This window comes from Scardinius erythrophthalmus (assembly GCF_964197995.2).
Source record: "Scardinius erythrophthalmus genome assembly, chromosome: 24".
Classification (NCBI taxonomy): Eukaryota; Metazoa; Chordata; class Actinopteri; order Cypriniformes; family Leuciscidae; genus Scardinius; species Scardinius erythrophthalmus.
The window spans coordinates 11,367,665-11,391,843 of NC_138244.1; the positions used below are offsets into that span (position 1 = coordinate 11,367,665).

Sequence of the window (24,179 nt, forward strand, 5' to 3'; positions counted from 1 at the left end):
AACTTGCATCAGTTTAAAGAATTTTTTTTTTGCCTTTTATTATGATAAGACAGTATAGTGTCAAGAAAGTTTGACGAACCGGGACTTGAACTCGTGTCGCCCAAAGCGAAAAAAAATTATATTGTCTGGACACTGACCACTAGGCTATTGGGACTAGTAAGTTATTACAATTTGATACATATTAGAACCTCATTGTGTAAGAAACATAGTGGGAACAGAATCCGATGGCAAAGAGTTCAGTTGTCGAAATCCGTTCCCCCACCCCAATGATGAGAGATGTTGATGTATCGGCTTAAAATATGCTTATTCTATTCTGTGTGTGCATGGAGCTTAAACAGCATCAATTTGATAAATATCAGAACCTCAGTGTGTCAGAAATATGGGGGGAACAGAATCCGACAGCAAAAAAACAGCTGTCGAAATCCGTTCCCCCATTCCCATTATGAAAGGTGTTGATGTAATGACTTAAAAAATGCTTATTTTATTTTTGTGTCTGAATGGAGCTTAACATGCATCAGTTTAAAGATTTTTTTTTTGCCTTTCATTATGATAGGAAAGTATAGTATTGTGACCTTATGAAACTTTGACCAGATCTAGGCTTAAAGGTTCTTGACTATGCCACCTGGTGCCTCTCACACCAATACTTTGCACATTAAAGGGATAGTTCACCCAAAAATGAACTAACGTGTGACGTCACACGGTCGTACACCGCTCCCACGATTGTTGATTGACAGCAGCGTTTCAACACAGACCCGCCCTCGCTCGTGAGCGAGCTGTCATCATAGTCCACCGTTGTTGATACGCAGGAGCAGAATGGCGTCTAAGCGATTGTGGTGTTCTGTTCTTGGGTGTAATAACGAACACAGCTGTCATTTTGATGTTCCTAAATCCAAACCGCTGAAGACGCAGTGGCTGAGTTTGTTTTCAAAGGGAATATTTCCCTCGATCAACGTCAATGCTTTCATGTTTGCGCGAATCATTTCACACACCAGACTGCTTTATAAACAAGAACATTGAAAAAGGTATTAGCTCCTGTCTGAGTATGTGTTGTTTATGTGCCTAATGACTGTCATAGTCTCACAGACTGGTTATTTTTTAAACAGATCAGTAAAATTTTAGTGCTTCAGCCCTGACAGTTGTACCTAACACTGCATAGATAACGTTACGCATCACTAACAAGCCTACATTTACCGAAAAAAAGTTTTTCATGACCATTAGCTATAACATCAATCTGTCAATGAACTAACGTATACATCAGTAAACACATATAGCGTTCGTATCTCACTACTCTACCCTGCCAGTACATACAAAGATAGATCAAAGTGACATTACGTTAACCAACCATTCAGAAACGTCCTGTTCGAGCCTTAATTGTCGAATTTCTTCGGGACCGTCATCTTGTTCCGGGTCCATCTCCGGTTCAAATGAATGTTTTCTTACAATACTTATGAGAATTTTTAATTAAAGTATATTACACACTTTTCATTTAGACCCTAAAGAATCATATTAATTTGTACAAAAATGGCATTATATGACCCCTTTAATAGGATAATTAAAAGAGCCACACCGTCATGATAGAGGCACAGTAGGTGCAAACGAAAAGGATTGGCCTAAAGGGAGAGACCAGGACTGGTATTGGCTGCTACCAGGGACAATATAATTAGCAATGTAACAGGACAATACTGTTTCGCTGTTGCCTGTTATACTTTCCTACTAAAATAAAGGCAAAAAAATATATAAATATATAAAATAACTGATGCAAGTTAAATTACATTAAACTGACTTAAAAAAATAGTTTAATGTTGTATAACTTGAAAAACAGCTTATTTTGATAAGGTAATGTAAAAACATAAGTTGTCATGATTTATTGATCATATAGTTTTTTACAGTGTATGGACATTTATGTTCTAAATAAATTTGAGTGTTAGATGAGTGCAAATGTAATCTGAATTTGAAAAAGAGGATGCACAATTGAAAATCCAATATCAGCCAATACTGATAAATTACAAAATATTGGATGATAAAAATTAAAAGATTAAACTGATATGAAGAAGAAGAAGAAGAGAACATTATCAAGATAAAAAAAGTAACTTCTCAGGGATTTACTGAAACATATTTATACAAGGCCTACCCATTTATTGCTTCATTCACCTGCCATGTCTTTATAGTCTAAGATACATGGTTCAAAATAATGAATGTATAATATTACTCTTTTGTACATTTTCTGTAGAAACCAGGTTCTTGATGTACAGACTGAAGAGTGCACAAAAACTATTGGACAACAATGAGTCAGGTGTGTGTGTTTTTTTTTTTTATCTAGCAGTGGTCATGCACAGTTACCTAGCTGCAAACAACACATATGAACTATGATACCCTCAAATTTCAGCCGATTTGAACAGTTGCTCTAAAATGCTCATGTGCTGATATGATGGTTAGCCACAAGATCCCTGCCTGTCATATCGACTAAGACATTTGCTCGCACATCCAATTATAAGAGCCGTTTGTCTTTTAGTCTGTGACTCATAGAAGAGTATGCTGAGTTATAATGAGTCATAAAGCTCTTCTGGTTCAACAGTGAGGGGTGAAGAAAAACCCATAAAATCGATGGTGTCTATAAAAAGGAAGCAAAGAGAGGCACAATAATGAGTCCTCAACGAGTTTGAATTTGCTTCAGTCAAACCAAGTAGTCATTTAGTTAAGAAATAAGACATTTTAAGTATGACATGAAGTGGAGTATATGATAAAAGATACCAGTGTTCAATAAAAAAAAAGCTAAAGTTGAGTTGTAAGGAATGACATACTGGATTGTCTAATTTCCAGATGGTCATAAACAGACTGAACAGGAGGATTCAAAACCAGGAACACAAGAGCAAGAAAGTCCGAAGAACCTTTCATACAAACACCAGAGGGAGCTGGAGGCTTTCAATGAAACTGCTACTTTCTACATTAAAATATATGAAGGACAATGTATATATTATTATAAACTTAAAACGTTCATGTTTATTAATTATGCATTGATTTTCATCAGATTTTTAGGCATTTCTGAAGGTGATATAAGTTGCATTGTATTCATTTTAAGTTTAGTACCCCATTGTAACTATCGTTTTTGAATGTCATGTTTTAAGAGTTGCTCTCTTGGTTCCAGTTTTGACCAGTTTTGAATTTAAAACACAACACACTTTTTATTGTAACTGCATTTGAAATGCCTTCAGAAGAAGGTATCATATGCTAAAAGATAGGCATCATTGTACAAGTAGAGTTTCCCATCAACAGGATTGTAGTTCAGATTGGCTATTCCAGCAGAAACCTTCTCAAAAGCCAAAGAAAGAGTGTTTATCTCTTGGCCAGTGGTTGTATCAAAGGCATAAAACACCTCTTCTTGGTAAGTACTAACATAGCGTGTAGCGTACAGGACCCCGCACACCATAAACGTGCTGGTGACGGACCTCTTAAAGAGATGTGTCTTCCAGGTGTGGGTGATATTGAGCTCCAGCGGGTCTAAGCGACTCACAACAATGTTGCCGTGGTTCTCCTCGGTGGCGTATATCACCCACACGGCGTCTTGGTCAGCCTCCAGGTCGATGTCTGTCCAGTCACGGCAGCTGTAGTAGCAGAAAGGGAACTTGTTGTCGATTCCGGCACCATCCAGTTTCATACGTTTGGTTGTTTTTGTTGTAATGTTAAAGCTACAGATCTCAGCAGTGCCATAGCATTGGTAATATACAGTATTGTCGTACAGTATAGTGCCAGAGCCCTGAACAGCATTTTTGTCACTATAGGATGATGCTATCTGTTCATCTTTGTAGTTCCTATTGGCCATGAAGTCTTCATGCGAGTTGTACATCCTGATTGTGTGCCCATGCTTGTGTCCACTCACCAGACAGTGTTCCCAATAACGTTCCTGATTGGTTAGTAGGGCATCACGGCCCCAAGCACCAGAAACATAAGATTTGCTGATGGAGTTGAGCTTGGTGACACTTGGAGAACTTATTCTGGTCATGATGCGCTGATGACAAGTGCCTGGAAGTAATTGTAGTAACACAGTTCAAGCTTTTTCTTAATTTGTTAGAACCTTTTTGGACCTTAGTAATTCAGAAAATGCCATTTGAAAGCAATTATGTTTCTGTATCCTATTCCTTCAGAAAAAAAAAAAAAACCTCACAAATAGCAATGTACTTACTTCTGAAATTGTTCGGTATGGTCTTGCAAGTCTGTGCTCGGTTGTTGAGGACACGTAACCTCTTCTTCATGGTCTCCAGGTTGAAGAAATCATCTTTGTACATCCTCTGAATATCATTTCTTGCCTTATTTAACTGAGAACAACATAGATGGTATCATTAAACTGTTGTCTCATATACTATTATGTATTGTTTAAATAGTTCTGTCATTACCTTTAACTTGAGATTGATTTGAAACACTGATCACAAGAGAAAAGAGTTTAGAAATATGTATGTTCATGTGTTGCAATGTCTACCTCATTTAACAAGTTATGTGTCTCCTTGTTGGGGTTCTGCAAGTGTGATTCATTAACAGATTGATGGATTTCCTCGAGTTCTTGGATTAGCTGTTGCAGGGGAAGAGCGTTGTACAGTCCGCTTGTGTGAAGGTAATTAAATGCTTTCAGACGGGCTGTGATGTTCTGAAGAGTGGCTCTCATTAACGGCAGTTCTGCATCTGTGTTACTCAACTGGAAGTCACCTCAGATAGTTAATTGATATTGCCTAAGTTCAAGATTCTTCTCAATTTTAATGAAAAACGCCTAAATATCATTGCAGTGTCCATTTAGTTATAAAGAAGCTTAACTGATACCTTACCTTTTCCTCAAATTCATTCAGGTTCTCCTCACAGTTCTGGACCTGTTTTGTGACTTCCACAAAGCGTACAGCGGGAAAAGTCCAGATAGAGCTGTTTATTTTGCACAAACATGAATCGGTCTTCTGTTGACCTGGAACTCTCTGAGCCTCGACAGTCGCCTTATGTACAAATACAATCAGATGTCATACATATACAAGTTCTCTCATATTTTCTTATTTTCAGAGATGTAAGAATTGTAGAAACCTGTGAGCTAATTCAAGACAAAGAGAAAACTTACGATGACTGCGAGGAGCAGCAGGTAGATGAACATGTCGACTGAATGGGCTGAAAGACTACAGATCTGCTTTAAACCACCACTAAAACACTATGACGCAATTTTAGTTATGCAAATTTGCAGTTTTGGGGGTCTGTTGAAGGGGATGTGAAAATTGCACGTATGGCTCATTTAAGAAATTCAGGAAGAAATTTAGTTGAGAAATGTGGGGAAATTCTACCACAAGTTCCCCCCAAAAAATTTTTCAGCCCCAGTTCATCATAAATTTTATGCAAAGATCTGCAGTTTTATTATATGATGAAGGCTGAAAACTGGTTTCAGTACTGCATGATATTGAAATGACAAAAATTACAGAAACACAATCGCTTAGTTTTTGTTTCAAACGTTTTTCTTATGTCAGTACAATATTACAAAAACTGTAAATACATGTATTTTAAAGTATGAAGATTTTAAGAAAAACGGGAATTAATGAAGAGTTTTTAACTTCTCATGCCAGCTAAATCTGGTGTTCTGCTTACAGTCAGTATTGTTGATATTATGATTAATTTTGTGTATATACTTCTTATATTCCTAAATCAAGCAATTTAACACAAGAAAAAAGCTATTTCAAAGCTCAGTTTGAATATTATATATACTGCTAATAATAATAATAATAATAATAATAATAATTATATATATATATATATATATATATATATATATATATATATATATATATATATATATATATATATATATATATATATATATATGAAGACCTCTGGTGCAAAAGCCTCTAAAAGCCACCCATGTCAAAAATGAGATAATAATATTGAGTGAATGCTCTCCGCACATAGTATACATTCATCAAATACTTTCACTTCAAACTCACTAAATCCCAGCCTCAGCCCTTTCAGAAATGTTGGTACTTAGGTAGAAACCTATGCAAGGTATATAGCAAACCTATATTGGAGCCTGATAAAAATGTTAATATTGAAGAAAACCGTTAGATGGACTTAGAGGCTTTTACATTTGAAGTCTTCATAATATGTATTATTATTATTATTATTATTATTATTATTAGCAGTATATATAATATTCAAACTGAGCTTTGAAATAGCTTTTTTTACATATATATAGTTAAGCAAACCTTTTTGCAATCTCAAAGTATTTGCAGGATCAGGTGATGAACTTCCTTATTTCATAATTTTTCTCATGTCAGCACTGTTGACTTACTGACCAATCCTGGGTTTGTGGCTTTAAATCTCTGCTTCTGTCTTTTTATTCTCAAGGCTACAGGATCCCAATCATTCCCAACTCAAACATGAGTCAGTCAAACATGTTCATTTTGATGGTCGTCATTCCTCTAATTTTATCACAGGTAAAATTTAACTGTCCTTTTAATATTAACATTATTATTTTTTACATTGTTTCTGACACTATTTTTCAAAAAAGTGTTTAGCAAATTTAGTTTAGGTGTAATTTTGCTTGTATGTTGGAGTTAATTATGTTATGTAATAACCCTGTTATTCCGTCTCCACAGTCAACGAGAGGGAAGGACTGTGTGTGTGAGCTGCAAAATTCTGATCCTACTTTTCCTGAGAATAAACTCAAGAACGTTGAGTTCTCGTCTTCAAAATGCACAGGGAACATCACTTCAGAAAAGGTATAGAAATATCAAAACATCGTATTTTGATTTTTAAGATTGCAAATCAGTCATGTAAGTTAAAAGCTAATTTTGCCGTTTAATTCTATACAATCTGTTATTTAAGCAAAATTGTGTTCTCTTCAAATGTGTGCAGATGACAGAGATTGACAGGCTTGTGTTGGGTCTACAACGTCGTATCTGGCAGCTTCTGGAAAATGTGTCCATGCTGGAAAAAGAAGACAATGGAAATCTGTATGCATCCGTGTCTCTACGCATTATTGAATTAGAGTTAGCGGAGATTCAAGACCTTCTGGATAAACTCAACAGGACCACCAACAATTACCAGCTGCTCAGTGGAGAGACTGCAGCAGAGGTGAATTTATCTACACCACAGCTCTTTTACATTTCTATTACAATTTTATACAATGTGTTTATTTATAAGTGTCATATTAATTCCTAATCAAAATGGATAATTTTCAGTACGTGTACAAAAAAGATCAAAATATCAAACATATTGTTTCGTGGTCATATTAGGTGTCGCAGAACATGATCATTTTCAAAATGTATAACATTAAATAAAATGTGTAAAATAATTAAATGCATATGTTTATTTAAAATAAATATAAACATTTTATTTAAATCAAGCATTTAAATACAATGTATTTAAATTAATTTGAAATATTTCATAAATTTCATTTATTTGTTTTTATTTTTTATTCTTTTCTGCAGTGTTTTGCATTATGTAAAAATTTATGTCAGACCAATAAAAAAATCTGAATATTAATTAATCAAATCTTAAATAGATTTTTAAGTAATTTATTTATTATTTTATTTTATTTTATTTTTTTACTTTTCAGGTCCACAATTCCTCAATGCTATTTCACTGGGACATTTCGTGAATTATGTGCATTTTGCTTATTCTTATTTAAACCTTCATTCCTACAGCTTCAGGATATGGAGGAAACGATGGTGGAGCTGGAGAAGTTTGACCACACACAGGTGATGGTGAAAGAGCGAGAGAACCAGCGTGTTAAGAGGGACCTGGAATGGTGCAAAGATGTGCTCAATAGTACAACACCAGCTCCTACACTTTCCCCAGGCATGTATAAACTTACGTAGCCACAGCTACACCCCTGTGTTAAAGTATTAGACTTACATATTTGCTTTATTTTTAGGTCACTGTGGTCTGGGCCGCATGGTCAATGTTTCAGGACCTAGAACATATTCCCTCACTGTGTATGGAACATCCTACACTTTCGGTGCTTGGGGTCGAGATGCAAAGCCGGCTCCAGGAGGCGAGAACAAGTACTGGCTCGTGGTTCTGTCAAGTAGTAATGTATATGGCAACTTTATCCGCCAATACAGTAGTATGAGTACTATTACATTGGGTATAGGACCAACAGATACCTATATATCAAGCTCCAACCCCACAACAAACACAGTTCAGGGGCCAAACATGGTCATGTACGACAATGCGCTCTATTATAACTGTTACAACACATACTCCGTCTGTCAGTTCAACTTGACGACTCGTTCTGTCAGTACTGTTGCTTTACCTAATGATGCAGGTTTCAACAGCAAGTTTCCTTTCGCACATCTCGGCGCAACATATGCCTATACAGATATGGATTTAGCCACTGATGAATCAGGCGTCTATGTTATATACGCAACCACAAGCAACTTTGGAAATGTGATGATCAGTAAAGTTGAGACTAGTAACCCTCCTGTTTTGAGCCAAACATGGTCCACTTCTCTTCACAAAAAGACTGTCACAAACACCTTCATGGTGTGCGGTGTGCTTTATGCTACTCGTTACCTAGATAAAGAAATAGAAGAGATATTTTATTCTTATGACACCAAAACCAACGAAGAGCGATACGATTTGAAAATTCACATTAAGAAGATGCAGACTAATATTAAGTATATGAATTATAACCCCAGCGATAATTTGTTGTATGTCTACAGTGATGCCTACATTGTGACATATGAAACCATGTTTCAGGAAGTTCACTGAACTATACTGTTTCATGTCTTTTATTTGCCAATAAATGTAATGATTTTACATATTTCATGTGGTTCTGTAAAGGTAAAATCATTTAAATAGGCTATGTATCACATTTTGATTGTTGAAATAAAATTTGAGTGAAAAATTAGTGTTGGTTTATTAATCTGTAATAACCCATTGCGTGCTGACACTGCCCTCTGTTGTGTGTATGCAGCGCTGTTATTTCAGTTCAACTTTTTAAAACTTGAAGGTGATCAAGTGACGCTGATCTGCTTTCCAAGCTGATATTTCAAATTGAATCCTGAGGCAGGATAGTTCGAGGTGTCTACGATTACTTTATACAACAATAACAGCTGGATTTGGCCATTATACTTTTGTGTATTTTGAACAGTGTTTGGGAAAGTTACTTTTAAAAGTAATGCATTACTCCCAAAAAAGTAACTAATTACATTACTTAGTTACTTTTTATGACAAGGAATGCGTTACATTACTTTTGCGTTACTTTTTCTCACCTGGGCTGGGCTTTCTTTTTTGTTTTTTTAATAACAACAAAAACAGTTCTATTTTTGGCAAATGTTAAGGGCATTTTACACCAAAAGTGAAATGAATAAGCCTTGGGCTGAAGGGTTGAAATGCATATTTACACCTGTACAGTTGCAGCTCAACAAACCTTTCAGCTGCTGCTGTTCTGGATTAAAGAACAATAGGATACAGTTCAACACTCTTATTTCTAAATCTAATCTAAAGTCATTTTTGCTTATTAGTATGGTTGAATTAAATCATTGAAGGTCAGCAGCAAAGACATTGCTTAATAAAGTGAGATTAAATACTTAAAGTATATTTGTGTAATTTAATATAGCTTTAAAAAGTTTTGCAACACTTTATTTCTCTCAACATGGGGACTGGAGAGCTGTCAGTCAATAAATGTGGAAAAAGTAACTAGCGTTACTTATATGAAAAAGTAACTCAGATATTTAGTTGTAAATTGAAGAAGTAATGCTTTACTTTAGTAACGCATAAAATACAGCTGTCGGAATCCGTTCCTCCACTCCCATTATGAGAGGTGTTGATGTAATGGCTTAAAAAATGCCGATTCTATTTTTGTGTGTGGATGGAGCTTAACTTGCATCAGTTTAAATAATATATTTTGTTTGCCTTTTATTATGATAGGACCAGTGGCGTCATGCCCATTCAAAGTCAGGGGGCACGTGCCCCCTCAGATTTTTCCTCCCTGATAATTTTTTGTCACAACTTTATTTCCTATTATGCTCCATAATATACCAGAGCCTATAACGACTCAAATGTATTCTTCTGGATGTGTAATAAACCGGTCAGCATCAGCCCGCCCCTTTTTCCTAATATGGTGTCTGTGTATATCAAATCTAGAGCGCTACGCGCGTCTTTTGATAGGAACGCACGTTGAGCTGGCAATGTTTTAAAGATGGTCTTGAAGTGGTAAGTGGACAAAGCAACAAATCGGTATTGAATTAGTTATCTGATGATATTAAAAGGTAGTGGGATTATTTGTGGTTGACCTGAAAATTTGAACTTGATCAAAAATTTATGGATTTGATATTAGCTGCGAATTCAGAGCATTAACTTAAGTTGTGTCAGTAACATTATCGATAGCTAGCCTAGTCTAACCGTAAACTAGTTGGCTAACGTTACTGCCATACAAAGCCATAGTAACGTTATCTGATCGGTTTTGAAACATAATAATGAGCAGTGTAACTACAGTATTTCAATGATTTTACTAAAGTAGCCTACATTTGATTTGATTTGATTACTTTTTTACATTTCTGTCAAATATTAACCATTTTCAAATAAAAGGGGTAGTGTTAACCTTTTATTCAGCATTGAAATCTGTCAAACTTCTTTCAAAGTCCTTCATCACATATTAATATTAAAATAACTTAATTTCAGAGCACCACAAAGTCAGACCTCAGCACCTTTATGTACCTTTAATGTAAGATCGTTCTTAGGTCACATACCAATTTAAAATCATAACATAAAAAACTGCAATGGTTTTAAAATCATGTGTAGTAGGCCTAAGTGTACAGTAAGTGTGTGTGTAAACATGCGTTAATGAAGTAGACTTCAAAAGCTTTTGAATTTGAGCTTACAGTTCTTTCATCAACCTGTCTTTACATAAACTTACAAAATAGATACTTTAACTTAGTCCTCAGATAGAGGAGAGTTGCTGCTAGCTCCGTTAAGGTATTTCTGTCCCTCCCAAACTGCATTGAAATGTATGTTTAGCAGCCAAATGTAAAAAATTTCAGGGGGAGAAACCCCCTGACCCCTCCTAACATGATCCATATCACCCGTCAGAAAACAATTGCAACGTCTCAGATTGTGCCCCCCCAGAATTTTGGCTTGCATGACGCCCCTGGATAGGACAGTATAGTGTCAAGAAAGTTTGACGAACCGGGACTTGAACTCGGGTGGCCCAAAGCTAAAAAAAAAAAAGTGTCTGTGTTCTGACCACTAGACTATATATTGGGTTTTTTAATTAACTGCAATGTGATACATATTAGAATCGCATTGTGTAAGAAACATAGGGGGAACAGAATCCGACGGCAAATAATTCAGCTGTCGAAATCCGTTCCCCCACCCCAATGATGAGAGATGTTGATGTTTCGGCTGAAAATATGCTTATTCTATTCTGTGTGTGGATGGAGCTTAAACAGCATCAATTTGATAAATATTAGAACCTCAGTGTGTAAGAAACACAGGGGGAACAGAATCTGATGGCAAAAAAAAAACAGCTCTCGGAATCCGTTCCCCCACTCCCCTTATGAGAGGTGTTGATTGAATGGCTTAAAAAATGCTGATTTTATTTTTGTGTGTGGATGGAGCTTAACTTGCATCATTTTAAAGAATATTTCTTTTTGCCTTTTATTATGATAGGACAGTACAGTATCAAGAAAGTTCGATGACCCGGGATTCGAACTCTGGTCACCCAAAGCTAAAAAAAAAAAAAACTTGTCAGGGCATTGACCACTAGGTTATTGAGGTCAGTAATTGGTTGCAATGTGATACATATCAGAACCTTATTTTGTAATAAACATAGGGGGAACAGAATCCGATGGCAAATAGTTCAGCTGTCGAAATCCGTTCAACCACCCCAATGATGAGAGATGTTTATGTATCGGCTTAAAATATGCTTATTCTATTATGTGTGTGGATGGAGCTTAAACAACATCAATTTAATAAATATTAGAACATCAGTGTCAGAAATATGAGGGGAACAGAATCTGACGTCAAAAAAAATTATGAGAGGTGTTGATGTAATGGCTTAAAAATGCTGATTTTATTTTTGTGTGTGGATGGAGCTTAACTTGCATCAGTTTAAAGAATATATTTTTTGCCTTTTATTATGATAGGACAGTATAGTATCAAGAAAGTTTGATGAACCCGGACTTGAACTCGGGTCGCCCAAAGCTAAAAAAAAAAATATTGTCAGAGCATTGACCACTAGGCTATTGAGATGTTGATGTATTGGCTTAAAATATGCTTATTATATGCAGAGGTTCTAATATTTATCAAATTGATGCTGTTTAAGCTCCATGCACACACAGAATAGAATAAGCTTATTTTAAGCCGATACATCAACATCTCTCATCATTGGGGTGGGGGAACGGATTTCGACAGCTGAACTATTTGCCGTCGGATTCTGTTCCCCCTATGTTTCTTATTTATGTTTCTCAATAAGGTTCTAATATTTATCGAATTGCAGTAAAGTACTATTCTCAATAGCCTAGTGGTCAGTGCCCTGATAATGTTTTTTATAGGAATGAAGGACAATGTATAGCCTACTATTATTATAAACTTAAAATATTTCATGTTTATTCACTATACATTGATTTCATCAGATTTTTAGGCATGTCTGAAGGTGATATAAGTTGCATTGTATTCATTTTAAGTTTAGTATCTCATTGTAACTATCGTTTTTGAATGTCATGTTTTAAGAGTTGCTTTCTTGATTGCCAGAAGTAAAAGAAGTAAAAGACCAGTTTTGAATTTAAAACACAACACACTTTTTATTGGGTAATTGCCTTTGAAATGCCTTCAGAAGAAGGTATCATATGCTAAAAGATAGGCATCATTGTACAAGTAGAGTTTCCCATCAACAGGATTGTAGTTCAGATTGGCTATTCCAGCAGAAACCTTCTCAAAAGCCAAAGAAAGAGTGTTTATCTCTTTGCCAGTGGTTGTATCAAAGGCATAAAACACCTCTTCTTGGTAAGTACTAACATAGCGTGTAGCGTACAGGACCCCGCACACCATAAACGTGCTGGTGACGGACCTCTTAAAGAGATGTGTCTTCCAGGTGTGGGTGATATTGAGCTCCAGCGGGTCTAAGCGACTCACAACAATGTTGCCGTGGTTCTCCTCGGTGGCGTATATCACCCACACGGCGTCTTGGTCAGCCTCCAGGTCGATGTCTGTCCAGTCACGGCAGCTGTAGTAGCAGAAAGGGAACTTGTTGTCGATTCCGGCACCATCCAGTTTCATACGTTTGGTTGTTTTTGTTGTAATGTTAAAGCTACAGATCTCAGCGGTGCCATAGCATTGGTAAAATACGGTATTGTCATACAGTATAGTGCCAGAGCCCTGAACAGCATTTTTGTCATTATAGGATGGTGCTATCTGTTCATCTTTGTAGTTCCTATTGGCCATGAAGTCTTCATGCGAGTTGTACATCCTGATTGTGTGCCCATGCTTGTGTCCACTCACCAGACAGTGTTCCCAATAACGTTCCTGATTGGTTAGTAGGGCATCACGGCCCCAAGCACCAGAAACATAAGATTTGCTGATGGAGTTGAGCTTGGTGACACTTGGAGAACTTATTCTGGTCATGATGCGCTGATGACAAGTGCCTGGAAGTAATTGTAGTAACACAGTTTAAGCTTTTTCTTAATTTATTAGAACCTTTTTGGACCTTAGTAATTCAGAAAATGCCATTATGTCATTACAAAGCAATTATGTTTCTGTATCCTATTCCTTCAGAAAAAAAAAACTCACAAATAGCAATGTACTCACTTCTGAAATTGTTCGGTATGGTCTTGCAAGTCTTTGCTCGGTTGTTGAGGACACGTAACCTCTTCTTCATGGTCTCCAGGTTGAAGAAATCATCTTTGTACATCCTCTGAATATCATTTCTTGCCTTATTTAACTGAGAACAACACAGATGGTATCATTAAACTGTTGTCTCATATACTATTATGTATTGTTTAAATAGTTCTGTCATTACCTTTAACTTGAGATTGATTTGAAACACTGATCACAAGAGAAAAGAGTTTAGAAATATGTATGTTCATGTGTTGCAATGTCTACCTCATTTAACAAGTTATGTGTCTCCTTGTTGGGGTTCTGCAAGTGTGATTCATTAACAGATTGATGGATTTCCTCGAGTTCTTGGATTAGCTGTTGCAGGGGAAGAGCGTTGTACAGTCCGCTTGTGTGAAGGTAATTAAATGCTTTCAGACGGGCTGTGATGTTCTGAAGAGTGGCTCTCATTAACGGCAGTTCTGCATCTGTGTTACTCAACTGGAAGTCACCTCAGATAGTTAATTGATATTGCCTAAGTTCAAGATTCTTCTCAATTGTAATGAAAAACGTCTAAATATCATTGCAGTGTCCATTTAGTTATAAAGAAGCTTAACTGATACCTTACCTTTTCCTCAAATTCATTCAGGTTCTCCTCACAGTTCTGGACCTGTTTTGTGACTTCCACAAAGCGTACAGCGGGAAAAGTCCAGATAGAGCTGTTTATTTTGCACAAACATGAATCGGTCTTCTGTTGACCTGGAACTCTCTGAGCCTCGACAGTCGCCTTATATACAAATACAATCAGATGTCATACATACACATTCTCTAATATTTTCTTATTTTCAGAGATGTTAGAATTGTAGAAACCTGTGAGCTAATTCAAGACAAAGAGAAAACTTACGATGACTGCGAGGAGCAGCAGGTAGATGAACATGTCTACTGAATGGGCTGAAAGACTACAGATCTGCTTTAAACCACCACTAAAACACTATGACGCAATTTTAGTTATGCCAATTTGCAGTTTTGGGGGTCTGTTGAAGGGGATGTGAAAATTGCACGTATGGCTCATTTAAGAAATTCAGGAAGAAATTTAGTTGAGAAATGTGGGAAAATTCCACAAGTTCCCCCCAAAACAATTTCAACCCCAGTTCATCATACATTTATGCAAAGATCTGCAGTTTTATTATATGATGAAGGCTGAAAACTGGTTTCAGTACTGCATGATATTGAAATGACAAAAAGTACGGAAACACAATCTTTTAGTTTTTGTTTTAAAGGGGTCATATAATGCCATTTTTGTACAAGCTAATATGATTATTTAGGGTCTAAATTAAAAGTTTGTAATATACTTCAATTACAAATTCTCATTAGTATTGTAAGAAAACACTAATTTTACCTGGTCAAAAACAGCTCTGTTTTCAGCATTCTGTTTAAGTGCATGTGTCTTTAAATGATAATGAGCTTTGGTCACCCCACCCCTCTGTTCTGTAAACTGTAAATACATGTATTTTAAATGAAGATTTCAAGAAAAACAGGAATTAATGAAGAGTTTTAATTAAATTAATGAAATATTATGACAATTTAATTTGAATATACTGTATTTTAAAATGTAATTTATTTGTCAGATGAAAGCTGAATTTTCAACATCATTACTCCAGTCTTCAGTGTCACATGATCCTTCAGAAATCAGTCTAATATTCTGATTTTATGCTCAAAAAACATTCATTATTATTATCAGTGTTGAAAACAGTTGTGTATTATTTGTTTTCAAAATTCTTTAATGAATAGAAAGTTCAAAGGAACAGCATTTATTTAAAATAGAATATTTTCTAACATTATAAATGTCTTTACTGTAACTTTTGATCAGTTTAACTCATCCTTGATGAATAAAAGTATTGATTTATTTTATTTCTTTCCCCCAAAAATAAAATAAAAATTATTAGTGACCCCAAACTTTTGAACGGTAATGTTTAATGTTATAAAAGCTTTAGATTTCAGATAAATGCTGTTCTTTTGAACTTTCTATTCATCATAGCATCTTGAAATAAAAATGTAAAAAACTGTTTTTAACATTGATAATAATCATAAATGTTTCTTGAGCATCAAATCATCATATTAGAATGATTTCTGAAGGATCATGTGACACTGAAGACTGGAGTAATGATGCTGAAAATTCAGCTTTGATCACAGATATTGATATTTTTTAATCAAATAAATGCAGCCTTGGTGAGCAGAAGATACTTCTTTTAAAAACGTTGAATATCTTACCGATCTAAAACTTTTAAACCGGTAGTTCATATATATATATAGTTAATGTCACGGTTCATGAATCGGCTGTCTCATGCTGATGTGTCTGTGTGAATGTAATTGTGTGGGTGTGGTTACTCGTTGTGTCGATTAGTGTCACCAGCTGTCTTCAATCCCAGTTCCCATTATATGCCCAGTAATTTCCCTCTCATGTTGTCAGATCGTTGTGGTTGTTCCTCGGTGTGTGTCCTGTTCCTGTGCCTCGTCTGAGAAGTTCTTCGTCTGGATTTTCGTCAGTTCTTCGTGTCGTCTGATGTCCCACGGTTCCTGGTTGTTTCACTCGAGCACGCTGTTCACCGCACCACCACCGGATCGCCATCTCGTCCCTGCTTCATCTCCACCTGAGTGTTTGTCCCCGACCTGTGTCTTCATCTGACCGCTTTCAAATAAACTGAGAATTTTACTTGCATTTGCATCCTCCTGTTATTTTCCTCACAGAACGATCTGACCCACATCATGGATGCAGCAAGCACGTCCCAGATCAACGATTTCATCGCCCACAGTATCTCACGTATGGACCAACAAGAGGAAAGCATCTCGGGCACAGGTCGTGCGGTGCAAGCACTCGTGAAGCAGGTGTCCGAGCTCACCCAACAGGTACAACTTCTACGGACTCCCACTGCGCCCCCCACGCCGCCCGTTCCCCCACCACCAGCGCCTGCCGCAGATGATCGCCCAGAGCCACGCCTACCCACACCTGAGGGTTATTCCGGCGAGCCGGAGTTTTGCAGAGCGTTCCTCACGAGATGTTCCATGCATTTCGCTCTACAGCCACGCACTTTCCAGAGTGAACAGGCGAAGGTGGCATTTGTATTGACCCTGCTGTCAGGAAGAGCAGCGCTTTGGGGAACGGCGGTGTGGGAGAACGGAGACAACTGCTGCACCTCGTTCCAGGCACTCTCCGAAGAAATGAAGAGGGTATTCGATCGTGCTGTGGCGGGTAAGGAGGCGGCCAGATTACTCGCCGAACTGAGACAGGGAGAAGGCTCGGTGGCGGACTTTTCCATCCGGTTCCGCACCCTGGCCGCAGAGTGCCGTTGGAACGAGGAGGCGCAGTGGGATATGTTCCTGCATGGGCTGGCTGACCGCGTTCAAAGAGAAATTTATGCTTTGGACTTACCCGAGACGCTAAATGGATTGGTGGAACTTGCTTTGAGAGTAGACGCTCGACTGAATCGTGTGACCAGATTGACGCGTACCAGCCATCCACAGCCCAGCACGGAGGATTTCCAACCCAGTGGCGCGAGCACGGTCAGCCCCGCATTCGATCATGAGCCCATGCAGGTGGGGAGAGCTCGGCTTTCCCGGGAGGAGAGGGAAAGGCGGAGATCCCAAGGACTCTGTCTTTACTGCGGCCGGGCGGGCCATTTCATCCATGCCTGCCCGGTAAAAGGGCAAGCCCGGTAGTAAGTATGAGGCTACTATCGGGTGTGATCTCCGCCGAGAAGACCTCATCACCATCATCGACCCTCCTCCCGGTAAGACTGAGATGGCGAACGTCGTCGCACTGCACCAACGCATTACTGGATTCGGGAGCAGAGGGTAATTTCATGGACTTCAAACTTGCACTTAAGCTTCAAATCCCCATCACTCCTCTCTCACACCAGATTACTGTCAACGCACTCAATGGTCAAGAACTCCCCCGGATTACTCATTCCACTGAAAGAATCACCCTCATCACTTCTGGCAATCACACGGAACTCATTTCATTCCTCCTCATGGACTCACCACTTGCACCAGTGGTTTTGGGACACCCGTGGCTTTCCAGACACAACCCCCGTGTCGACTGGTGCACTAACACTGTTTCCACATGGAGTAACCACTGTCATGAGTCCTGTTTAGTGTCTGCCTGTCCTTCTGTGTCTGGTTCTGTGTTTCAGAGTGAGGCGGCGGATTTGTCTAACGTGCCCGCAGAGTACCTCGACCTGAAGGAGGTGTTCAGTAAGTCTCGTGCTGCTTCTCTTCCTCCGCATCGTTCCTATGACTGTGCAATAGATCTACTGCCAGGTAAATCTCCGCCTAAGGGCAAACTTTACTCTCTTTCTGTTCCCGAGAGGGAGGCCATGGAGAAATATATTTCTGATTCTCTAGCCTCTGGGTTCATCCAACCTTCCTCTTCTCCTGCGGGGGCGGGGTTCTTTTTCGTTGGAAAGAAGGATGGTTCTCTGCGACCTTGCATTGATTACCGAGAGCTGAACAACATCACGGTAAAGAATTCTTATCCTTTGCCGTTGATGTCTTCAGCTTTCGAGAGGTTGCAGGGAGCATCTATTTTCACGAAACTGGACTTACGTAATGCATATCATTTGGTTCGCATCAGGAAGGGGGATGAATGGAAAACCGCTTTTAATACCCCTAGAGGACACTTTGAATATTTGGTTATGCCCTTCGGGCTTTCCAACAGTCCAGCGGTTTTCCAGGCACTCGTTAATGACGTGTTGAGAGACATGGTAGATCAGTTCATATATGTTTACCTGGATGACATATTGATTTTTTCTTCGTCTCTCCAGGAACACGTTCAACACGTCAGACGAGTGCTCCAGAGGTTGTTAGAGAATGGGCTTTTTGTCAAGGCGGAGAAATGCGCGTTTCATGCACAGTCTGTTCCTTTCCTAGGGTACATCATCTCTTCTGAGGGAGTGCGCATGGATCCTGACAAGGTTAAGGCTGTGGTAGATTGGCCAAGTCCAGATTCCCGTAAGGCCCTACAGCGGTTTCTGGGGTTCGCCAATTTTTACCGGCGTTTCATTCGCAATTTCAGCCAACTAGTCGCACCTCTGACTGCCTTGACCTCCCCCCGAACGACGTTCAGGTGGTCGAACACTGCCGAAGCAGTGTTCAACAACCTCAAGAGTCGCTTCGTTTCGGCTCCCATTCTTGTCACCCCTGATCCCACACGTCAGTTCGTGGTGGAGGTCGACGCGTCAGAGGTGGGAGTAGGAGCAGTGCTTTCACAACGCGCTTCCTCAGACGACAAGATGCATCCCTGCGCGTTTTTCTCTCATCGACTATCGCCTGCCGAACGTAATTATGACATTGGTAACAGAGAGTTGTTGGCAGTCAAGTTAGCGTTGGAGGAGTGGCGTCATTGGTTAGAGGGTTCGGGGGTACCCTTTATCGTCTGGACCGATCATAAGAATCTTGAGTACATCAGATCGGCTAAAAGACTCAACTCCAGGCAGGCTCGGTGGGCTCTTTTTTTCGGACGTTTTGATTTTGTTCTCTCGTACCGCCCGGGTTCCAAAAACATCAAACCCGATTCCTTATCTCGTATTTTTGATCCATCCGAACGCCCGGTGACTCCCGAGTGTATTTTACCTGAGAAGGTTGTCATCTCCACTCTGGTATGGGAGGTCGAATCGAGGGTCAAGACAGCCCTAGAAGGGGTAACGCCTCCGCCTGGTTGCCCACCGGGTCGTTTGTTTGTTCCGGAGGGGTTACGGTCCGACGTTATTCGATGGGGTCATTGCTCCAACGTGGCTTGTCATCCAGGAGTGACGCGAACCAGCTTTTTAGTTAAACAACGATTCTGGTGGCCATTAATGGCTCGCGACATTCACGATTTTGTGTTGGCTTGCTCAGTTTGTGCCACTGGTAAGACATCTAACCAGCCCCCAGATGGGTTACTTCGACCGCTGTCCGTCCCTTCGAGACCCTGGTCCCACATCGCTCTAGATTTTGTCACCGCCCTCCCGCCCTCCAGAGGCATGACGGTTGTTTTAACTGTAGTGGACCGGTTCTCGAAGGCGGCACATTTCATCCCCTTGCCCAAATTACCTTCAGCCAAGGAGACAGCGGTCACAGTCATAGATCACGTCTTTCGGTTACATGGCCTCCCGATGGACGTGGTCTCTGACAGAGGTTCCCAATTCGTGTCCAAATTTTGGCGAGAATTTTGTAAGTTACTGGGGGCCACGGTCAGTCTGTCCTCGGGCTATCACCCCCAGAGCAATGGCCAGTCTGAGCGAGCCAATCAGGACCTCGAGAGAATGTTGCGTCAAAGCCTCCCGTTTACGTCGTGGGTCAAAAAGTGTGGCTTTCTACCAAGAATATTCCGCTCCGCTCCGTGTCTAACAAGTTAGCTTCCAAATTCATTGGCCCGTTTCCTGTCACCAAAATTATTAGTCCGGTGACAGTCCGACTCAAACTTCCTCCTGCGTACAGGAGAATTCACTCCGCCTTCCATGTGTCTAAAATTAAGCCCGTGTTTTATTCTCACATTAATCCGCCTGCCCCGGTTCCCCCCCCGCCTCGACTCGTAGATGGGGAACCCACCTATTCGGTACATCGCATTCTGGACTCGAGACGGAGGGGACGCGGATTTCAGTACTTGGTGGACTGGGAGGGTTACGGTCCGGAGGAGAGAAGTTGGGTACCTGCTAGAGACATTCTGGATCACTCCCTTATCGATGATTACAATCGACAGGTAAGGTTGTCTGGGAACGCCAGGAGGCGTTCCTAGGGAGAAGGGTACTGTCACGGTTCATGAATCGGCTGTCTCATGCTGATGTGTCTGTGTAAATGTAATTGTGTGGGTGTGGTTACTCGTTGTGTCGATTAGTGTCACCAGCTGTCTTCAATCCCAGTTCCCATTATATGCCCAGTAATTTCCCTCTCATGTTGTCAGATCGTTGTGGTTGTTCCTCGGTGTGTGTCCTGTTCCTGTGCCTCGTCTGAGAAGTTCTTCGTCTGGATTTTCGTCAGTTCTTCGTGTCGTCTGATGTCCCACGGTTCCTGGTTGTTTCACTCGAGCATGCTGTTCACCGCACCACCACCGGATCGCCATCTCGTCCCTGCTTCATCTCCACCTGAGTGTTTGTCCCCGACCTGTGTCTTCATCTGACCGCTTTCAAATAAACTGAGAATTTTACTTGCATTTGCATCCTCCTGTTATTTTCCTCACAGTTAAGCAAACCCTTTTACAATCTCAAAGTATTTGCAGGATCAGGTGATGAACTTCCTTATTTCATAATTTTTCTCATGTCAGCACTGTTGACTTACTGACCAATCCTGGGTTTGTGGCTTTAAATCTCTGCTTCTGTCTTTTTATTCTCAAGGCTACAGGATCCCAATCATTCCCAACTCAAACATGAGTCAGTCAAACATGTTCATTTTGATGGTCGTCATTCCTCTAATTTTATCACAGGTAAAGTTTAACTGTCCTTTTAATATTAACATTATTATTTTTTACATTGTTTCTGACACTATTTTCAAAAAGTTTTGTTTAGCAAATTTGGTTATATATAATTTTTTATGTGTAATTTTGCTTATATGTTGGAATTAATTATGTTATGTAATAACCCTGTTATTCCGTCTCCACAGTCAACGAGAGGGAAGGACTGTGTGTGTGAGCTGCAAAATTCTGATCCTACTTTTCCTGAGAATAAACTCAAGAACGTTGAGTTCTCGTCTTCAAAATGCACAGGGAACATCACTTCAGAAAAGGTATAAAAATATCAAAACATAGTGTTGTGATTTTTATGCTTGCAAATCAATTGAATCAATTTTACAGTTTGGCATATAATTCTATACAATCTGTTATTAAAGCAAAATTGTGTTCTCTTCAAATGTGTGCAGATGACAGAGATTGACAGGCTTGTGTTGGGTCTACAACGTCGTATCTGGCAGCTTCTGGACAATGTGTCCATGCTGGAAAAAGAAGACAATGGAAATCTGTATGCATCCGTGTCTCTACGCATTATTGAATTAGAGTTAGCGGAGATTCAAGACCTTCTGGATAAACTCAACAGGACCACCAACAATTACCAGCTGCTCAGTGGAGAGACTGCAGCAGAGGTGAATTTATCTACACCACAGCTCTTTTACATTTCTATTACAATTTTATACAATGTGTTTATTTATAAGTGTCATATTAATTCCTAATCAAAATGGATAATTTTCAGTACGTGTACAAAAAAGATCAAAATATCAAACATATTGTTTCGTAGTCATATTAGGTGTCGCAGAACATGATAATTTTCAAAATGTATAACATTAAATGTAATGTTTAAAATAATTAAATGCATATGTTTATTTAAAATAAATGTAAACATTTGATTTAAATACAGTGTATTTAAATTAATTTGAAAATTTTCATAAATTTTATTTGTTTTTATTTTTTATTATTTTCTGCATTGTTTTGCATTATGTACAAATTTATGTCAGACCAATAAAAAAAATCTGAATATTAATTAATCAAATACATCTTAAATAGATTTTTAAGTAATTTATTTATTATTTGATTTCAGGTCCACAATTCCTCAATACTATTTCACTGGGACATTTCGTGAATTATGTGCATTTTGCTTATTCTTATTTAAACCTTCATTCCTACAGCTTCAGGATATGGAGGAAACGATGGTGGAGCTGGAGAAGTTTGACCACACACAGGTGATGGTGAAAGAGCGAGAGAACCAGCGTGTTAAGAGGGACCTGGAATGGTGCAAAGATGTGCTCAATAGTACAACACCAGCTCCTACACTTTCCCCAGGCATGTATAAACTTACGTAGCCACAGCTACACCCCTGTGTTAAAGTATTAGACTAACATATTTGCTTTATTTTTAGGTCACTGTGGTCTGGGCCGCATGGTCAATGTTTCAGGACCTAGAACATATTCCCTCACTGTGTATGGAACATCCTACACTTTCGGTGCTTGGGGTCGAGATGCAAAGCCGGCTCCAGGAGGCGAGAACAAGTACTGGCTCGTGGTTCTGTCAAGTAGTAATGTACATGGCAACTTTATCCGCCAATACAGTAGTATGAGTACTATTACATTGGGTATAGGACCAACAGATACCTATATATCAAGCTCCAACCCCACAACAAACACAGTTCAGGGGCCAAACATGGTCATGTACGACAATGCGTTCTATTATAACTGTTACAACACACACTCCGTCTGTCAGTTCAACATGACGACTCGTTCTGTCAGTACTGTTGCTTTACCTAATGATGCAGGTTTCAACAACAAGTTTCCTTTCGCACATCTCGGCGCAACATACGCCTATACAGATATGGATTTAGCCACTGATGAATCAGGCGTCTATGTTATATACGCAACCACAAGCAACTTTGGAAATGTGATGATCAGTAAAGTTGAGACTAGTAACCCTCCTGTTTTGAGCCAAACATGGTCCACTTCTCTTCACAAAAAGACTGTCACAAACACCTTCATGGTGTGCGGTGTGCTTTATGCTACTCGTTACCTAGATAAAGAAATAGAAGAGATATTTTTTTCTTATGACACCAAAACCAACAAAGAGCGATACGATTTGAAAATTCACATTAAGAAGATGCAGACTAATATTAAGTATATGAATTATAACCCCAGCGATAATTTGTTGTATGTCTACAGTGATGCCTACATTGTGACATATGAAACCATGTTTCAGGAAGTTCACTGAACTATACTGTTTCATGTCTTTTATTTGCCAATATATGTAATGATTTTACATATTTCATGTGGTTCTGTAAAGGGAAAATCATTTAAATAGGCTATGTATCACATTTTGGTTGTTGAAATAAAATTTGAGTGAAAGATTTGTGTTGGTTTATTAATCTGTAATAACCCATTGCGTGCTGACACTGCCCTCTGTTGTGTGTATGCAGCGCTGTTATTTCAGTTCAACTTTTTAAAACTTGAAGGTGATCAAGTGACGCTGATCTGCTTTCCAAGCTGATATTTCAAATTGAATCCTGAGGCAGGATAGTTCGAGGTGTCTACGATTACTTTATATAACAATAATAACAGCTGGATTTGGCCATTATACTTTTGTGTATTTTGAACAGTGTTTGGGAAAGTTACTTTTAAAAGTAATGCATTACAATATTGCGTTACTCCCAAAAAAGTAACTAATTACATAGTTACTTTTTATGACAAGGAATGCGTTACATTACTTTTGCGTTACTTTTTCTCACCTGGGCTGGGCTTTCTGTTTTGTTTTTTTAATAACAACAAAAACAGTTCTATTTTTGGCAAATGTTAAGGCCCTTTCACACCAAAAGTGAAATGAATAAGCCTCGGGCTGAAGGGTTGAAATGCATATTTACACCTGTACAGTTGCAGCTCAACAAACCTTTCAGCTGCTGCTGTTC

The 24,179-nt window shown here is 38.9% G+C and overlaps 4 protein-coding genes across 5 annotated transcripts; 2 read left to right on the forward strand and 2 right to left on the reverse strand.

Annotated features, from left to right (window-relative positions):
• Window positions 1-1,775: 1,775 nt before the first annotated feature.
• On the reverse strand, window positions 1,776-5,161 carry LOC308684704 (olfactomedin-like). Its single transcript, XM_081355958.1, has 5 exons — window positions 5,093-5,161; window positions 4,815-4,973; window positions 4,475-4,687; window positions 4,181-4,313; window positions 1,776-4,020 (listed from the first exon to the last, which is right to left on the reverse strand). Exons 1-5 carry the CDS (start codon window positions 5,123-5,125, stop codon window positions 3,209-3,211), a joined length of 1,350 nt encoding a protein of 449 aa, XP_081212084.1. The 5' UTR covers window positions 5,126-5,161; the 3' UTR covers window positions 1,776-3,208.
• A 1,182-nt stretch (window positions 5,162-6,343) lies between these two features.
• Window positions 6,344-8,861, forward strand: olmf4l1 (olfactomedin 4-like 1). Its single transcript, XM_081355721.1, has 5 exons — window positions 6,344-6,449; window positions 6,612-6,734; window positions 6,871-7,089; window positions 7,662-7,815; window positions 7,892-8,861. Exons 1-5 carry the CDS (start codon window positions 6,393-6,395, stop codon window positions 8,728-8,730), a joined length of 1,392 nt encoding a protein of 463 aa, XP_081211847.1. The 5' UTR covers window positions 6,344-6,392; the 3' UTR covers window positions 8,731-8,861.
• A 3,879-nt stretch (window positions 8,862-12,740) lies between these two features.
• Window positions 12,741-14,773, reverse strand: LOC308684899 (olfactomedin-like). Its single transcript, XM_081356266.1, has 5 exons — window positions 14,678-14,773; window positions 14,402-14,560; window positions 14,062-14,274; window positions 13,768-13,900; window positions 12,741-13,604 (listed from the first exon to the last, which is right to left on the reverse strand). The coding sequence occupies exons 1-5, from the start codon at window positions 14,708-14,710 to the stop codon at window positions 12,793-12,795; spliced, it is 1,350 nt and encodes a 449-aa protein (XP_081212392.1). The 5' UTR covers window positions 14,711-14,773; the 3' UTR covers window positions 12,741-12,792.
• A 5,759-nt stretch (window positions 14,774-20,532) lies between these two features.
• LOC308684271 (olfactomedin-4-like) lies at window positions 20,533-23,626 on the forward strand. 2 transcript variants are annotated; one of them, XM_081355387.1, is made up of 6 exons: window positions 20,533-21,031; window positions 21,141-21,229; window positions 21,406-21,528; window positions 21,661-21,879; window positions 22,420-22,573; window positions 22,650-23,626. In XM_081355387.1, the coding sequence occupies exons 2-6, from the start codon at window positions 21,173-21,175 to the stop codon at window positions 23,486-23,488; spliced, it is 1,392 nt and encodes a 463-aa protein (XP_081211513.1). In that variant the 5' UTR covers window positions 20,533-21,031; window positions 21,141-21,172; the 3' UTR covers window positions 23,489-23,626. The 2 variants fall into 2 exon arrangements, with proteins under 2 accessions (XP_081211513.1, XP_081211512.1); XM_081355386.1 differs by having other exon boundaries at window positions 20,533-21,229.
• Window positions 23,627-24,179: the final 553 nt, after the last annotated feature.

Excerpts from the sequence above, each read along its gene's own strand:
- LOC308684704 (XM_081355958.1), bottom strand. The coding sequence starts at position 5,125 with ATGTTCATCTACCTGCTGCTCCTCGCAGTCATC. Across the intron at positions 4,974-5,092 it reads TGCTGCTCCTCGCAGTCATC|GCGACTGTCGAGGCTCAGAG; the intron begins GTAAGTTTTCTC and ends TTTGTACATAAG. Across the intron at positions 4,688-4,814 it reads TGAATGAATTTGAGGAAAAG|TTGAGTAACACAGATGCAGA; the intron begins GTAAGGTATCAG and ends GGTGACTTCCAG.
- olmf4l1 (XM_081355721.1), top strand. The coding sequence starts at position 6,393 with ATGAGTCAGTCAAACATGTTCATTTTGATGGTCGTCATTCCTCTAATT. Across the intron at positions 6,450-6,611 it reads TTCCTCTAATTTTATCACAG|TCAACGAGAGGGAAGGACTG; the intron begins GTAAAATTTAAC and ends CCGTCTCCACAG. Across the intron at positions 7,090-7,661 it reads GTGGAGAGACTGCAGCAGAG|CTTCAGGATATGGAGGAAAC; the intron begins GTGAATTTATCT and ends TCATTCCTACAG.
- LOC308684899 (XM_081356266.1), bottom strand. The coding sequence starts at position 14,710 with ATGTTCATCTACCTGCTGCTCCTCGCAGTCATC. Across the intron at positions 14,275-14,401 it reads TGAATGAATTTGAGGAAAAG|TTGAGTAACACAGATGCAGA; the intron begins GTAAGGTATCAG and ends GGTGACTTCCAG. Across the intron at positions 13,901-14,061 it reads CACATAACTTGTTAAATGAG|TTAAATAAGGCAAGAAATGA; the intron begins GTAGACATTGCA and ends TGTTGTTCTCAG.
- LOC308684271 (XM_081355386.1), top strand. The coding sequence starts at position 21,173 with ATGAGTCAGTCAAACATGTTCATTTTGATGGTCGTCATTCCTCTAATT. Across the intron at positions 21,529-21,660 it reads GGAACATCACTTCAGAAAAG|ATGACAGAGATTGACAGGCT; the intron begins GTATAAAAATAT and ends AAATGTGTGCAG. Across the intron at positions 22,574-22,649 it reads AGCTCCTACACTTTCCCCAG|GTCACTGTGGTCTGGGCCGC; the intron begins GCATGTATAAAC and ends CTTTATTTTTAG.